Source organism: Orycteropus afer, unplaced genomic scaffold (genome assembly GCF_000298275.1).
Source record: "Orycteropus afer afer isolate SDZICR_OR568_19922 unplaced genomic scaffold, OryAfe1.0 scaffold00211, whole genome shotgun sequence".
In the NCBI taxonomy this organism is placed as follows: Eukaryota; Metazoa; Chordata; class Mammalia; order Tubulidentata; family Orycteropodidae; genus Orycteropus; species Orycteropus afer.
This window is the reverse complement of record NW_006921798.1, coordinates 1,951,394-1,970,001: the sequence shown is the minus strand read 5'-3', so window position 1 is coordinate 1,970,001 and position 18,608 is coordinate 1,951,394. Positions and strand designations below refer to the sequence as shown.

General features: G+C 34.7%; 1 protein-coding gene across 1 annotated transcript in view; it reads right to left on the bottom strand.

The window, feature by feature from the left end:
* The window catches only part of TBCK (TBC1 domain containing kinase), a 411,838-nt gene that overhangs the window by 178,097 nt on the left and 215,133 nt on the right, over positions 1 to 18,608 (bottom strand). The window contains exons 20-21 of the mRNA XM_007948290.2: positions 17,081 to 17,117; positions 15,750 to 15,911 (exon numbers count right to left, since the gene is read on the bottom strand). Coding sequence (XP_007946481.1) covers positions 15,750 to 15,911; positions 17,081 to 17,117 — 199 coding nt within the window. The remainder of the gene's footprint in view (positions 1 to 15,749; positions 15,912 to 17,080; positions 17,118 to 18,608) is intronic.

Below are 18,608 nucleotides of genomic sequence, written 5' to 3'. Positions count from 1 at the left end.
CAATGACATGAGACAAAGTATATGTGAACTGCTGTATGGAGAGTGAATTTGCTCTGTAAATCTTCACCCAAATCACAATTAAAAAAAAAAAAAAAAAAAAAAACAAAGATGTCACTTAGTGGATTAATGTATGTCTGACCCAAGATATGTTATTTTCAATCACCTTGTATATATGTGAATGCTAGAGAATGAATAAGGAAGACCAAAGAAGAATTAATGCCTTTGAATTATGATGTTTGTGAAGAATATTGAACATACCATGGACTGCCAGAATGAACTAATTTATCTTGGAAAAAGTACTAGCATACCTTGGAGACACTGATGGTTTGATTTCAGACCACCCCAATAAAGTGAATATTGTAACAAAGTAAGTTACACCAATTTTTTTGTTTTCCAGTGCATACAGAAGTTATGTTTACACCACACTGTAGCCTATTAAGTGTGCAATAGCATTATGAAAAGGTTTGAAATATTCTGAAAATTACCAAAACGTGATAGATATAAAGTGAGTACATGCTGTTGGAAAAATGGTAGTGATAGAGTTGCTCAACGCAGGGTTGCCACAAACCTTTAATTTGTAAAAAACACAGTATCTACAAAGTGCAATAAAGCAAAGCACAATAGAACAAGGTAAGAATGTAAAGCCAGAATGAATGTTCCTTAGAAGTATGGATGGTGAAACTTCGTCTGACGTACTTTGGATATGTTATCAGGAGGGATGCAAGCCCTGGAGAAGGTCACCATGCATGACAAAGAAGAGGGTCAGCGAAAAAGAGGAAAACACTTAAGGAGATGGACTGACACAGTGGCTGCTACAATGGCTTCAAACATAGCAGTGATTGTGAGGATGGTGCAGGACTGTTTTGTTCTGGTATATACAGGGTTGTTATGAGTTGGAACTGACTCAGGGGCACCTGACAACAACAATAGCAAGTTAAAATATAAGCCATAGTTACAGGTTATCATTAGATCACCTTTAAATCCTTTTAAAAACTATAAATGAATGCTCTGGGCTGGTACACAAAAATGATATATCAATCATAAGACTAATTATATACACATACACATAAATACTTAAGACATATATACATACACACACTTACAGTAGGAAGTCAGTATTTGTTGAATGAATGAATAAATATATTTTAAAAAAACAATCTTGACTATTTAGTCTAAAGGGGAAAGGATGGTACAGTATGTTACTGAGTTTCTTCTTTAATTCTCCCAGACGTTCAAATCCTGAATATGTGTATACAATTACTGGCACATTTTGCTAAGCATCTATCATATCTGCCACTTAATGTCTACAGTGAAGTTAGAAATAAACAAGGAATGCAATAAAAATTACTGCTAAATGGCTATTTAAACTGCTTTCCATTCTCAACATAACTGTCTTCATCATTTAGCAGCTGAGTGGGTAGATACTGTGATGCATAGCAGCTGGTGTTGAGAATAGCACAGAGTATGCTTCAGAAAAAAATAATAATACAGCAGCCTAAAGATTTAGTACTGGTCAGTTGCAGCCATCACTTTCTCTCTTTGATTGCATGGTGAATCAGAAACGTAACAGGAGTCTTTGATTTTTATAGCATCTAGAACCTGTGTTTAAGTTCAATAAGCATTTTCATATAATTGATAGATATGTGTATTGATGAATTGAAATGGTTTGAATTTTTAAAAATAAAGCTAATTTCCTATAATAATAAAAAAAATTACAGTCATTTCTTCTATGTCATATAATTTTGAGTAACTACCATATAAGCACCTTGGAATATTAATCTTTTCCTTTACTCCAATCTAGGCTAATAACTTTTTATTTATTTTATTTTCACTCAGACACTCACTTCACAGTCAGAAGGACATATGTTAAGAAGTAACTTTTCTATTCTGTTGAAAATCAAGATTTAAAACAGGTAATACATTAGATTACTTTCATTTTTGTGATACAGGGCTATGAAATGGAGAGAGAAGATATGGAACCCAGAAACATTACTACATAATTAAATACAGTCACATATGTAGCAACACAAGCTAAATGTGATTTTTAAATACGGTATGTTTTAGTCCTTAGATTCTTACTTACACTACCCATCAGTAGCCTATGTGGGGAAATTTCAAACATAGTTGCTGACTTTTACAGGTTTTTAAGGTTGATTACTTTCAATACTTGAAAGTGAAAATGCTATTTCATACTCAGCCATAAAACAAATACAAACAAATTCCATCATTGGTATTTGAAACAAAATGTTTAATACCACTGATCAAAACTACAAATTCTGGACTGCTCAAAAAATTTCAGAGAGCATAAACTCTTATTAATCATAAAACAAGCAGAATCCCTATACAGAAGGGACTTCCTATTAAATTCTTGAAAACGTGGGACAAACGTTAAGATATGCTAGTACCCTATTTTCAATTTTCAAGGTAAGTAAAAAATTTGGATCAGTTGTGACCTTATTTTTCATTACAGTTCTCAGCATACAGCAAACCTTTCTTTTAATCGTATTAAACATATTACAAAATTAGTAGTATGCTTCAATAGCAACAAGTCAGTCAGTGTTAAAAGAATTCTTCCAACTTCCTAGAAATCATTTCACAATTTAGGTCTTTAACAGCTTTTATATTGGCTTTGTGTTTTCACAAATATTTACTCTGCTTAGAAGTATTCTAACATCTGTTTTCACATTTCCCCCTTTCTATAAAATAATGCAGTATTCCTCACCTCTCCCCACAAAAAGACTGATATAACCTAATGAGATTTTGGAAATAAATTTTCAGAGTTTTTATTTTGGTGACTATTTTTATAATATATGTTTATAAAAAGAAATTAACTACATCCTCAACCAATTTTAAACTCAAAAGAATTTAATATTCCATCTAGACCTTAATATTAATACAAAATTTTTATTGGTGGGATAGGGGAAAGAAAGGCCATAAGTAAAATATGCATATTAATTTCCATTATGATCACCCTTTGGCAACTTAATGAAGATATATTTAGGAATAGGCATGCATGAACATCCTATAGCTACAAACAGAGAATGTGAATAATTAATGGATTCTCAGCTGCAGATATCATGGCACCAATCTTACTGGTCTGATAATAAAAACTTCGCAATATTGTGCTTACAGCTGCTCTACTCTTTTCCAAGTCAGCTTCCCACTCTAAATGTAGCTACAAGCCATAAAAAGGAAGTATGCATAACTATTGTGAGTACTAATGTTAAGAATCTTTGCCCATGGTGGAATTCCATGAAGGGAATATACAGAGAGTAGGAATATTCTATAAATAACAATATAGGATCTTTATTTTTGTATCTAATGTTATTTTCAATATTTTAAAAACTTTGAAAAGAAATAATACCTGCAATATATTGTAAAAACATACCTACTGTGGCCTACAAAATCCTGCATGATCATTTTTTACCTACCTTTGTAACCACTTTCTCTTTTGCTCTCAATCCTCCAGCCATATAGGAATTTCTGGGGTTGTTTGTTTGGGCTCTTATTTTCTTCCATTTGCCTAGAATATTTTCTGCTCACTACACTTTCCACTTGCCAATGTCACTTAGCTGATTTCAGATATTACCTTAATGTTACACTTCCTTAGGGTTGGTGGAACCTCCTGTCACCAATTTCTATTCCTTTCTCATAAATTAATAGCCTAGTGGCCATAATCAGTTACATTTGATTCAAGTTAAAAAAAAAATGAGCCATTATTAAAGTTAGGAGATTATATATAAAGATATTGTAACTTAATCTTTTCACTTATGTTTACCTTGAAAGACACTATTAAATGAATATCTAGTTAGCTTCTCATTTGTATAGTTAAAAATCTCTAAAATACTTTTGAAACTTAGAATATGAAAGGGGCTAAAGGTTCTGTTGCACCTAAGTTTATTTGTTGGCATTTTTGGTTTATAAATATGGAATAATAATAAAAATATAATAGCTCACTGTCTAGTCACTGATGGTAGTGTGGATAAATCACAGCACTGATATACTTTCTTTTGCTGGATAAGCATTTTATAAAAATAATTCTGCTGTCAGGTTAATATGAAAATTTGCTTTAGCTAAAATATTAAAATTGTATCTCTGACCATAATAATTAGTTTTACTTCAATTATGAAACTCAAAGCCAAATATTTTAAGATAACAAATCTTTTCAACCTATACTGAAAAATAAAGGAGTCATCACATCTTGTCCTAGTTATCCAAATAGATACACAAAAAATAATTCAATATAAACATATGCAGAACTTTTAAATACATACATAATTTTCTTATATTTTCAGTTCACTGTATACCTTGCTATAAAATGAAAAGAGTGATAATATTTGCATATACTGTTACCAATTACTACTGGCCACAGGAGCTCTGGTAGCATAATGGCTAAAGCACTTGACTGCTAACCAGAAGCCTGGCGGTTCAAACCCACCAGCCACTCCTCGGAAGGAAGGTTGGGCAATCCTACTTCCGTAGTGATACTGCCTCGGAAACCCAAGGAGGGGTCGCTATGAGTCAGGGCCGACTCGACGGCACATAACAACAACAACAACAACGTTACCAATTACAATGATCATCAGACTTCAAATTTAAATACATGTGAATATCTGGCCTTATTTCAAGTTTATACTTAGTTCAAAACCAAAAATACTTAACTCACTGCCATCGAGTTGGTTCCCTTGATGTATGGACTCATGGTGTACCCTCCTTGGGTTTCTGAGGTGGTATCTCTATGGAAGTAGATTGGCCAGTCTTTCAGGAATGTTAAAAACTATTGAAAAATATATAGCAAAATTTTATGGAGATAATTAAAACAGGACTCAAGCTGGATTCAAGTCAAGGTGTTGACTGTGAAAAAGATCCATCATTTGCTTCTATACAAATTTAATGTGAAGCTGAAGAAAATTAAAACTAGTACATGAAAGCCAAAATAGGACTTTCATTATATGCCACTTGAATTTAGAGACCATCTGAAGAAAAGATCTGACACATTGTACGCCAGTGACCAGAGACCAGACAAGTTGTGGGTTAACATCAAGAACATCATATGTGAAGAAAGCAAAAGGATCAGAAAGACAGGAAAGGAAGAAAAAGACTAAAATGGATGTCAGAAGAGATCCTGAAACTTGCTCTTGAGAGGAAAGTACCCAAAGTGAATAGAAGATATAATGAAATAAAGGAGCTGAACAGAAGATTTCAGAGGGTGCTCAAGAAGACAAAGCAAAGTATTATAATAAAGTGTGCAGACCTTGAGTTAGAAAACCAAAAAGGACGACCATGCTTGGTATTTTTCAACCTGAAAGAACTGAAGAAAAAAATCCAAGCCTTGGTTTGCAATACTGAATGATTCTAGGGGCAAAATACTGAATGATGTAGGAAGTATCAAAAGAAGATGGAAGGAATACACTGTATCAAAAAGACTTGGTTGATGTTCAGCCATTTCATGAGGTAACATATGATCAAGAACTGATGGTATCGAAGGAAGAAGTCCAAAATGCACTGAAGGAATTGGCAAAAAACAGGGCTCCAGGAATTTATGGAATACCCATTGATATTTCCACAAATGGATGCTGTGCTAAAGGTGCTCACTCATTATGCCAAGAAATTTGGAAGACAGATACTTGACCAACTGACTGCAAGAGATCCATATTTGTTCCCATTCTAAAGAATGGTGATCCAACATAACGTGGAAATTATTGAATTATACCATTAATATCACACACAAGTAAATTTTGCTGAAAATAATTCAACAACAGTAGCAGCACTATACTGACAACAAACTGCCCCCAAATCAAGCCAGATTCAGAAAAGGACATGGAAGGAACAATATCATTGCTGATGTCAGATAGATCTTGGCTGAAAGCAGAGAATACCAGAAAGATTTTATCAGTGTTTTATTGACTATGGAAAGGCATTTGACTGTGTGGATCATAACAAATTATGGGTAACATCACGAAAAATAGGAACTACAGAACACTTATTTGAGCTCATAAGGAATAGGTATATAGATCAAGAGGCTGTCTTTCAAAAAAGAACAAAGGAGTACTGCATGGTTTAAAATCAGGAAGGGTGTGCATCAGGGTTGTACCCTATCACCATATTTGTTCAATCTGTATGCTGAGCCAATAATCCAAGAAGCTAGACTATATGAAGAAGAATGTGACGACAGGTTTGGAGAAAGATTCCTTAACAATCTGAAATATGCAGATGATACAACCCTGCTTGCTGAAAGTGAAGAGGACTTGAAGCACTTACTGCTGAAGATCGAAGATAGCAGTCTTCAATATAGATTACATCTCAACATAAAGAACACACAAATCCTCACAACTGGACCAATAAACAACATCATAATAAACAGAGAACAGATTCAAGTTGTCAGGGATTTCATTTTACTTGGATCTTCAATGCCCATGGCAACAGCATGTTACCATTACTATCAATGCCCATGGCAACAGCAGTCAAGATATCAGACAATTTATTGCACTGGTAAATCTGCTGCAAAAGATCTTTTTACAGTGTTGAAGAAGAAAGATATCACTTTGATTCAATTCTGCTCCTTTGCCCATTCAATGTCTTATGCATTTCTGAAAATTTAGTGTTAACCTTCTGGATTTGTGTGTGTAGATGTTGTTATCATTTCTAATTTTTAATTTATTTTGTCATTTTGTTCTTGTATTGTCTTTTGAAATTATTGTAGCATTTTCTCTGTGTTTTTCTCAATTTTGTCAGTGTTTTCTTTGATCTCTCAATCTGTTGAAGATACCTAAATATAATTCTTTTGAATTCCTTATCAGGAATTTCCAATGCTGTGTCTTCCTCAGGGATGTGTTTTGGGTCTGTATCTTGGTCCCTTGTTTCTCCTGGTTTATCTTGCTTCTTTGTGTGGACTGTGATGCTCTGTTGTGTCCAGGTCATTGTGACATTTTTGTGTTTATATTTAACTGGTGACTGTATGTTGGAGTGACTTGCCCATGATTTTTGTTTTCTTTGTTTTTGTTTGTATGTTATCTCCATAAGCAAGGTATTGTGCTGTGCTCCTCTATTCACTAATTGACAGCACTTATACACTCACCACCTGTTTCCTTTCCTGTTGTCAGCCTCTCGTATGTCCCTGCCAACCTTGGCAAACAGAGCCTATTCTTAGGTCCCTGGAATCAGAATGAGAATGCTGTCACTTTAAAATCTAAAGTGGTTGCCTCTTGTAAAGATTCAAAATGGCTGCACCCTCAGTCACTTTAAATATCCAAAATGGCCACTGCTTGTAAACATTCAAAATGGCTGCACCCTCAGTCACTTTAAATATCCAAAATGGCTGCCACGTGTAAACAATCAAAATGGCTGCACCCTCCAGACAGTGGAAAGTCAATAGCTTAGGTTGTCTCCCTTCTTGCTGTTTCCTTTACTAGTCATAGGCCACCAGTGCAGTTGTCCTTGCAGCCCTTGGTGTCCAGGGCTGATCTTTAGGTTAATTCTCAGGTCCCAAAACCACTTGGAAATATTCAGGCTGTTGGTCTTGTCAGAGTAGCTGACAGTCCGCATCCCCGACCATCTCTGTACTCACTATTTTCATTCAGGTTTTTCCACTAGTTGGTGCCTAATCCAGTTCTGTATAGTTCCTTTGAAAGCTCAGGGCTCCAGGATTATCTTCTGTATCTCTACCCACTGGTTTTTCTTTTCTTTGTTGAAGAAGGTCTGTGTAGCTTGTCTGCCTATTCCGCCATCTTATGGGAAGTGGAAAGATGTCACTTTGAAGATTAAGGTGTGCCTCACCCAAGCCATGTATTTTCAATAGCCTTATAAGCATGTGAAAGCTGGACAATGAATAAGGAAGACCAAAGAACTTATGCATTTGAATTGTGGTGTTGGTGAAAAACACTGAAATTACCATGGACTGCCAGAAGAACAAACAAGTGCAGCCAAAATGCTCCTAGAAGCAAGAATGGCCAGCCTTTGTCTCACCTACTTTGGTCATGTCATCAGAAGGGACCATTCCCTGGAGAAGGATATCATGAGTGATAGAAGGTCAACAAAAAAGGGGAAGACTCTCATCAACATAGATTGACACAGTGGCTACAACTACAGACACAAACATAGCAAATATTGTGAGAGTGGTGCAGGACCAGGCAGTGTTTCATTCTGTTGTATACAGGGTCATTATGAGTAAGAGCTGACTTGACGGCACCTAACAACTACAAGCTGGAGTCAGAAGAGGATGTGGAATATGGGATATCATTGCTTTTGTCAGACGGATGTTGGCCCAAAGCAGAGAACACTAGAAAGATGTTTATCTGTTTTTTCAGCTGTATGATGGCATTCAACTGTATGAACCATATAAAATTATGGATGACATTGTGAAGAATGCTAATTTTAGAGCACATAATTGTGTTCATGCATAATCTACATGAATCAAGAAGCAGTCGTTCAAACAGAAAAAGGGAGACTGTGGATCAAAATTCAAAAAGATGTGTGGCAGAGTTGTACCCTTTCATTTTACTCATTCACTATGTACGCTGAATAAAAAATCTGAGAACCTGGGAGTACATGAAGAAGCATATGGTATCAGCATTGGATGAAGACTCATTAACAATCTGTAGTATTCAGATGACACAACCTTGCTTGCCACAAATGAAGATCATTTGAAGTACTTATGTAGGAAGGTAAAGACTATAGTTTTCAGTATGAACTACACCTGAATGTGAAGAATGCAAAAATCATCAAAACTGGATTGATAAACACCATTATGATTAAGGAGGAAGAAACTGAAGTTGTCAATGATTTCATTCTACTTGGATCAACAATCAATGTCCATGGAAGCTTGCTGAAAAAGACTTCTTTAAAGTTTTAAAAACAAAGATGCCACTGATAAGTAAGGTGTGCTTGGTCCAAGCCATGGTCTTTTCAATCATCACCTTAAATACATGTGAAATCTGGATAATGCAAAAGGAATACAGAAGAATCGATGCATTTGAATTATGGTGTTGGCAAAGACACTGAGTATACTGCAGACTGCCACTACAAATAAATCAGTTTTAGAAAAAATACAACCAATACACTAGAAGCAAGTATGGTGAGACTTTAACTTGACTTTGTACTGGGCAGACTAACTGCTACAAAAACACATCATATTTGGTACAAAAGAAAGCCAATGAAAACAAGGGGAACCCTCAATGAAGTGAGTGATCATGAAGATGGCACAGGTCTGGACAACCTTTGGTTATCCACAAGGTCACTATGAGTCAGAACCAACTCCATGGCAACTAACAACCATGGAAGAATGAGGTGGCAATGTAAAGAAGAGAGAAGGAGAGGACACAGATAAGCTGTGCCACTTTGAAAATACGTTGAAAATGTCACTCCTGTTCATCTATTTAAGTGGTAGATGAGGTTTTATTTAATTGAGGCTCATTCCTAGCAGGCAGTAATACTGAAATAATAGTAATTAATGAATGAGTATTAAATACAAGCTCCAAACCAAACCAAACTCTCTGCCACTGCATCAATTTTGACTCACAGTCACCTTCATTGGGTTTCCAAGGCTGTAAATATTTACAGAAGCAGATTGTTCCATCTCTCTTCCCTGGAGCTGCTGGTGAGCTCAAGCCACAGACATTTTGTTTAGCAGCCAAATGCCTTAACCACTACACCACCAGAGCTCCTTAAATATCACCTACAGATATTTTATTACTGAAAGGTTACTGTACTAACATGACAACTATCCATCGATATTTACGCTGGATAATGTATTTAAGAAAAATCCAGTGTCAAAGTGTACAACTGATTATTTTGTGGTTCTTGCAAATCATTTTCTCCCATTCTGAAAGTTACAGAAAGCCTTATGTATGTACTCATACCATTGCACAGAAACACTCAGAAATCAACTGTTTGCAATTTTGTAGAGTAATTATTCTCAGGAGACTAAATAAAGGTTTACTTATGCTGTTGGGAACTCATCATATCCTTGTGGATGCAGAGAAATATACCACCAGTAGGATGGAAGTTATGTCAAAAATAGAAATTAAGTTACTACACCCAGTAAAACTTGAATTTCAGATAAAACAAAAAATATTTGAAACATAGTTATATTTATTGTTTATGTGAAATTCAAATTTAATGGGATGTTGTAATTTTATCTGGTAACCAAACATATGAGACTCTCCTACTATCATGACAAGCCATATAACGCAAATCTGGGTCCATATCAATATAAAGATTTAGCAGATTTTAGACATATACGTAAGCTAGGGAGCATCTTAATATTGCTCTAACATAAAAACAGAGGAAAATATACCCACTCCTCATACATTGACATGGTTAGGTTCTAAAGATCAGGTTGTCATATGAAAATCGAATGGATGATGACCATATCAGATCACAAAATGGAGGGTGACTACATCATTACATAACTGCCAAATTACATCATTAGTAATTGCCAAACCACTGAGAATCATGACCCAGACAAGATGACACAGAACCTTAATCATCATAGCTAGTGTTACTTCTGCCTAGCACCCTGGCATTTGTTACTGCCACATGCACATCATTAATGTGCAAAAAAAAAAAAAAACTAAAACTAAACTAAAAAAATATACAGGATTTGATCAGTTGAATTAAATTTCCTCCTTTATTCTCTCATCCTCACCAGTTGCCCAACTCTAGCTTGGAGATAAATAGGAAAATATTAAGACATGCTTTAAAAAGTTTGCATATGTTAGTACTTTGATCTATTTCTCAGTTTTTATGACTTGATACTTTTTGTTTTAGTACCAACATATTTGCGTGTCATTTGAGAAAATGGCCTGGATTTCTTATTATAGATCTTAGGCAGTAACTAGGCATATATAACTGTTTCTTAAAAAAAGTGTTGCTTTCATGAAATATTTCATGCTATGCTAAATAATGAGAAAGAAAGTATTACAAAAGTGCTTTAAGTCAATATAGATAAATACATTTACCTAGCCACCTAAGACAACAATATTTTCAAGGAGCCAATGAATTGTTACATAACTGCAATGTTATCACTATTTTTCATATTCCCATTGAAACTTAAATCTTATTGTAAAGTAGGTAAGTTATAATGAAATAAAATTTTCAATATATTTAAAAATTTCCTTTAAATTAAGCTTCTATAATAAAACGTCATACAATTTTGATTTTTTATGCTAATTTCTATATATTAAAGTTTCTTTAGTATATACAGTATTTCCTTCTAAAATAGTTTGTATATACATATTTCTTTCTCTTAAAGCTAAAATCACTATTTTAATCTCTGAGAATAAGGTTTTTTTTAATATAGATTTCTCATTTCCTTTCCACGTGTTCTCTAAGAAAGACTTCTTATCTGCCTCTAAATGTTGTCTTTGAAGATGCTTACGGATCCAAAGATATGAATTCTAAGATTTATTTCAACCATATAGAGCAACATCAGTATGTTCAATTAATTTCGAAATGTACAAAGGGAATATACCAATAAAATAAAAAATAAAAATTAAATATCTCAGATGTTACCAATCCACATTAAAATTGTAACTTTTTTGATTCAAATTATTTATTGTATTCAAATATCATAGTCATCTTAAGATATATTATCAAAATAAATCAGGAAAATGGACAATACAGCAGAATGATGTCAGAGAGCTAGAGCAGAATGAGGGTTAACAAATCTCAAGGTGTAATTGGTTTAAATGGTGGTAACCATGGTAACTGCTCTCTTAGCATCAATGGCCAAAATCTAGCATTGGATGGTGCTATGGAAACACAGTATCTCTTTCAAAATACTCAGTCTCTGTTTTTAGAGCATATGAACAATAGCTCATAGGCATTTCCTCTAGTATAAAACGGCACAAATACCAAGACACATCAAGCACTTTCAGCAAAATTTTCTACCACTTGTGCTACCATGGAATGTAACATCACACTCTATCATCTACTATAAAGCAATAGAAGTGGGAACAATTTTTGGCAGAAATAATTATGCTTTCCTACTGAGTTCTCTTTCCAAGAGTTAAAGGGTTAGCACAAAATGAAGGAAAGGAGATAGAAAGGAGAGGGAACTAATATAAGTTGAATGTTCATTCAATATTAGATGCTATATGCTCTTTAAAAAAAAACAGTTATACCTACTCTGTGCTAGGTTTTGTGCCAGGTGCATTATGTGTATTATCTTTAATGTTTACAACAACAATGACATTTTAACTGAAACTTCCATAATATATAGATAGCACTGTGTTTCCAGTGAGATTAAATAACTCACCCAAGTTCATACAGCCATTACGTGACAGAGTTGGGATGTAAACTCATGAGTATCTCTCAATCAAAGTTGTATCTATTTAATTTAATCTATTTAATCAAAGTATCTCTAAGAGACCATACTCTTCCAGTAGCAGCATTATACTGCATGTTTCCTAATTAACCCAACTATTGAGTGGTGGAGCAAGGGCTCAGATCCATGTCAGTGTGACTCCAGTCTATGCACTCTATTCACTATGTTATGATGTTTCTTAGCAATGAAAAGAGATATTCTTCTTGTACATAATATACACTTAACACTGAGGGCTTACTTGCTTTCTTAGGTAATTCCTTATTAGCTTATGCTAGCAAGTTAATAGATATGATTGATACCTACTTAAATTATTTATAAAACCAAAAACCAAAGTCACTGCTGTCAAGTCACATCTGAATCATAGTGACCCCTCCTTGGGTTTTTGAGGCAGTATCATTACAGAAGTAGATTGCCCAACCTTCCTTCTGAGGCGTGGCCGGTAGGTTTGAACTACCAACCTTCTGGTTAGCAGTCAAGTGCCTTAGGCACTATGCCACCCCAAAGGGGGTAAATATTGCATTTATAGTACCAATAGGAAAGCATGTCATGGTAGAAGGAGAAAAAATGGAGAAAAGCATAATAACAGTAATAATGATATTGTTAATAATAATCACTGACATAACACTTGCTCTTTGTCAAGTACTGCTCTAAGTTTTTCATTAATATAACAAACTTATACAGTTGTTGTTGTTGTTGTTGTAGATACCATTATTATTCTCATATAATCAGAGATAAAGAAACAGATACAAACAGGTTAAGTCACTTCCCTAAGGTCATGCAACTCTAAGTGGTAGAGCCAGGATCTGAATCTATGTGATCTGGCTCCACATTCTACACTGTAATAATGAGGTTGCTGGGTGTCTCTTTCTGCAGAAAAACTTGAAAGGATTATTTAAAAAAAACAAGAACAACAATAACAACAAAAAGAACAACTCATCATTTGGGTGACATTTCCATTATGTTACTTGTCAATGATATCTTGAACAGTGACTTTGCCAATCTGCTTTGACAGTGTCTGCCACTGTGACAAGTGGCAGCTTTGTCTCTGGTATTTGTACCTTGGATTCACTTTTTACGACTTGTTCCATGACCACTTCCCAGTTTCTCAGGAGAGTCTATCAGCTGTTAAGCACAGTTGGGTGGGGGAATGATGGTGGTGGTGGTGGGGAAATAGACATCCCATACTTTGATTAAAAACTATACACACACACACACACACACAAAAATCAGGTATAATTAAAGGCACAGTACACAGTTTACACTTAAACTCTTTTTGTTTTAAACAAAAAAGGTCATATTTTTCTTATACAATTTTTTCTCCGTCAACAGGAATATTTACAGGGACCAAATAAGTGATGAGCAAGAATAATGAATAAGGATCAAAGTAATTCACATCAATTATAGATACACTGATCCTTAGTCATTATTCTTGCTCATCAAGTAATTCACATCAATTAAAGATACACTTAGGAGCTCTGACAGCATAGTGTCTAAGGCACTTGACTTCTAATCAGAAGGCTGGTGGTTCAAACCCACCAGCCACTCCTCAGAGGGAAGATGCGGCAATCTACTTCCGTAGTGATACACATCGGAAACCCAAGGAGGGGTCGCTAAGAGTAAGCTCCGACTCAAGGGCACATAACAACAACAAAAGATACACTGTTTTCAAAAGTAAGTTGAGTTAACCTTTTCAAATAGCTTTAACAAACATATTCTTACTTTGTGATTTATGAAATAATATATTTGTTTAATGCACAGCAGAGCTACCACTAATCTATTTATATAATATGAAAACAGATGTTTTCGTTAGTGCTCAATTGGAGCATTGAAATGTACAAAATTGGAAAAGCATTAAATTTGCTTTACTTGAAAACGAACAATCAGCATTCCTAAATTTTTTTTTTTAGAACTGCCTGGAAAAATTCCCTTAATCCTAATCAATCACCCTTTGTTTACTGTGACAAGTTGAGAATGATAGAAAAACATCTGTAGGATACAGACAGCTTTCCCAGTTTGTGAAACTAGCTTTTTTGTTACAGTTCAACACCAAAAGGGGAGGAAAAAAAGTAGGTTAATTTTTGTAAACAATCGTCCCAGAAAAAAAAATAGTAAAGTACTACTTGCTCATATACAAAATGACTAATTTTAATTCTCCATTTGGTAAGTTAGAAAGCTGATGGTGATACTTTTAATTGTGGGGAGTGGAGAAAAAGGGACAAGAACTTTTTAAAAAATCCAAAGCATTTTTGTTATTAGTTTCCCAAAAAAAGACTGTAAATGACAGAGAAATGGTAGAGTATCAGGTACAGATGATCCACTAAAAATAAAAAAATCAGGTTAGGCAGCAGGTCTTTATTCTTCTTGAGAGTACTTAATATATAATCCTAAGGTACATTTCTTTAGTTCTTTGTTTGGTATTCAGGCAAATATATCTCTTGGATAATTTTAAGTATGTTTATTATCAGCAGTTACTTGTGCCTGTGTGAAAATATAAGGAATAGCAATAGAATGAACAGAAGGTATCGAGGCAATAAAATACAATTTTTAAACTTCAAAAACATTTTAGTTTCTATAATAGTTTTTTCTTCCACAGATTTTGCTACATCATAGGTAACCAAGTGCACTTTATCTTTTTAACTATAGCATCAAATCTCAGAGTATATTTGTCATCCATATTTCTACACTTCAGCATTCAACTCCTAAATTTATAGATCTCTTGACTTATGAATAGCTTAATTTACCATCCTGCATTTCATGATGCAGAATTTCCCTGGAGTGTGATCTGATCTCCCAAAAGGATAGTGTTTCCCTTCCTCAATCTGTCAAAATTGTTGAAAGTAGCTATGACCAGAAGGGGTAAAGTTCCATGTGAGCTACATCTTTGTATAATCATTTGTTTGTTAGTTACTATTCAGTCAATTCCCATTCATGTGATTCCAAGTGTGCAGAGTAGAACTGCTCCACAGAGTTTTCAAGGCTGTGACTTTTCAGAAGCAGATTGCCAGGGCTTATTTTTGAGGTGTCTCTGGGTGTGTTTGAACCACCAACCTTTTGGTTAGTAGTTCACATTTCTCCAACACCTTCCAAGAGGCTTTCACAAGCTGAAGATAAACAGACCTTCCCAAGCAAAATGCTGAAGAAGGCAAATGGCCTTCTTTTCTGTGCTCTTTTACCCTCCGGGTGGTCATTTCCCTGTGAGATGAAACTAAACCACAATAAACGAATATGGCCCAGTTCTGTATCTACAATGCTGGACCTGTAGAAGAAGCAGTATGTAAAAGAGAGAAAGTAGAGAAGATTGATAATGTCTAAGCAGAAGAGATTCTGAAGGGTTGGATGATTATCTTTTACAAAGGGCTTTAAAAATGTTGTATTACTTTACAGTCCAATTTCATTTATTGATTCCATTTTTTTAGAGTTATACCTGGTAAATCAGAGAAGAGAAGAATGCACTCGTTAAAGCCATTAGCCAGAAGGCGGTCCCGTAGCTGCTGAAGTATTGCTACTCCAATACAGAATGGGAAAGAAGAATTCCCAAGTAGTAAGGTATCCCAGAGGTGAAAAATTTTGTGTAGTGGAAATACATCTGTAACATAACAAAACAAATTAATTAATTAACTAAAATTAAAAAGAAAACACAAGATAATAAAAATTAGAATAGTAACAAGTTTTACTAGGTACTTGGATATTACCTTATGGTCAAAACTTATTTGGCTTTGTAGATTTATTGCCTCCTAGGCACCTTAAAGAAGCTCTGGTGGCACAGTGGGTTAGGGACTTCACTGCTCACCAGAAGGCTGGTGGTTCAAAGCCACCAGCTGCTCTGTGGGAGGAAGATGAAGCAATCTACTTCCATAAAGATTTACAGCCTTGGAAACCCAATGGGGATCTCTATGAGTTGGAATCTAGTCAATGACAGTGTTTTTTTTTTTTAAGACACCATAAAGAATAGATAATCAGATTGACCACACAGATGGCATTTTCTAACCTGCATTAACAATGCTGGCATAGTTTTTCCCTTTATTATATTTCTTCCCCAAATTTTTCAGTTTATATTATTTTCATAAGTTTACTTTCCCAGATTAACTTTAGTATTGCTTTGGACACAATATTACTACATCTTTATTAAACACGCTAAACAACTGCTTTACTAGACTTCCACTAAAAAATACTATTGACAATTTTCTCTTTTTTGCAAGTTTATTATTTTCTTTTTGCATCTAACAATATACTGAGGATATCTTTCCAGGTCAATTCTTACAGATCTACTTTCAATACCTTATTCCACTTATGTGTATATAATTAAGCAAGAATGTCTACTATAACTGTTCTAATATTTGTACTGAATAAAATACTACATATTCACAAAATGTTTAATTATAGGTGCAATCCTAGTTTAGGAAATAACTAAAGAATATGTTATGAGAAAACCTCTAAAAATTATAACTCATTTGCTGGAAAAATTACCCTCCAAAATTTTATGTAAATACTACAGCAAATAATAACTTCTTTTCAATAGAAGGCACAGATTATGTGAATGTTATGACATATAGTTTCATTCTATAAAATTTTCTTTTTGATTTTCAGAGGCCAGAAAAGTTGAAATTCTTTTTTTACCAAAATCTATTATGTTAGAATTATATAAGAATGTTTATCAAGCCTGCTAAATATTAGCATAAATATAATGTATTGGGGCAGAATGGAGCCATCGTTTTGCTAGTATCATATCAAAAGGGAAGGGAAAATGATACTTACGGGTAAACATGGTGAGAAACCAAGGGATGGCATAAAGCTGCAAGTGGAAAAAGAACCGTACACAGGAGATGGATAAAGAGAAAATAAAAAAGATAATTAGAATGGTTACCAGTACTTTCTGTTCTACTCCATTAATGAAAAGAATGTACATAATTACAGTTATTACCACAAATACTGTATTATATAATGATTTCTACGTACATTACAAATACAGATGACACTTGTGCTAAGGGTTATTCCAAAGAATGTCTTTATTTCATCAAAGGCTACACTCAAGATCATGGCTAATCCAAATGGAATACCAGCATATTAATACAAGGGTGTACTTTTCAGGTTGCACAAAGAAAATAAAGGTCCTTATCAGTGTTGAGATCCTCTGAGTATTTTTGAGATGGATGAGATATTTCAAAATGTCTCAAAAAAAGGTATTAGGAAGCACTGTGCTTTCTATTACCACTTTCCAAGTTAATTGGAGATTTTATAATAGACTTAAAGGAACAGGATCTAGGAATACAAAAATTTGATTCTTTACCTCAATGGTAAATTTTTTTTTCCTAAGTTTACTGCCTGGGAAGTGTGTGTCTGTGTGTGTACACATACTCATACATATTTTCAATTAATTTTGAGATTTTCTCTACTCTGTGCTACAATGTTGCTATGAGTCAAAACTGACTTGATAACAATGGGTTAATGGGTTTTTGGTCCCCACTTAAAAAACCATTAAGTAAACCTTGAAATGATCAAACTATTTCCAAGCAATTTAACTACATCCCCACATAAAGGTCAAGAATATTTAGATGAATAAACCACATACATCAATAAACAGGTAAAATTCAAAATGACTGGAATCTAATAAAAAACTAAAAGCAGTACAAAGTAACAGAAATAAATTATCCATATTTGGAAGAAAAAACCAACACAGAATATATTCAGAAGAGTACACTAGAAACTTCCACTGCCATTGAGTCCAACCCGACTCATAGAGACCCCCTCCTTGGGTTTCTGAGACGTTATCACTACAGAAGTAGATTGCCCAGCCTTCCTTCTGAGGAGTGGCTGGTGGGTTTGAACCACCAGCCTTCTGGTTAGCAGTCAAATGCCTTAGGTACTATGGTACCAGAGGAAGCATGTCTGGCCTCGCAGGAATAGGCCTTGGGCTATTGATGGTGATTCTGCCTTACTCTTGTGGGGTTCTAGGAGGCCAGAACATGTGGCCTCCTTGTCCTTTTTGCACAGGGTTTATCCAGCTTCCATGGCTCTAGACAGTCTAGAGTCCATATGAATTTAAAATGCTGTTCTTCATTTTCCTCTTTTTGATATGGAATCTTTGATCAAAATGTTCAGTAATGATAGCTGGGCACCATCCAGTTCTTCTTGTCTGATGGCCACAGAAGCAGTTGTTCATGAAGTAATTAGTCACACATTCCATATCCTTCTCCTATTCCTGACTATCCTTCTTCCGTTGTTCCAAGTGAACAGAGGCCAATTGTGCCTTGGCCAGCCCCTTGCAAGCTTTTAAGACCCCAGG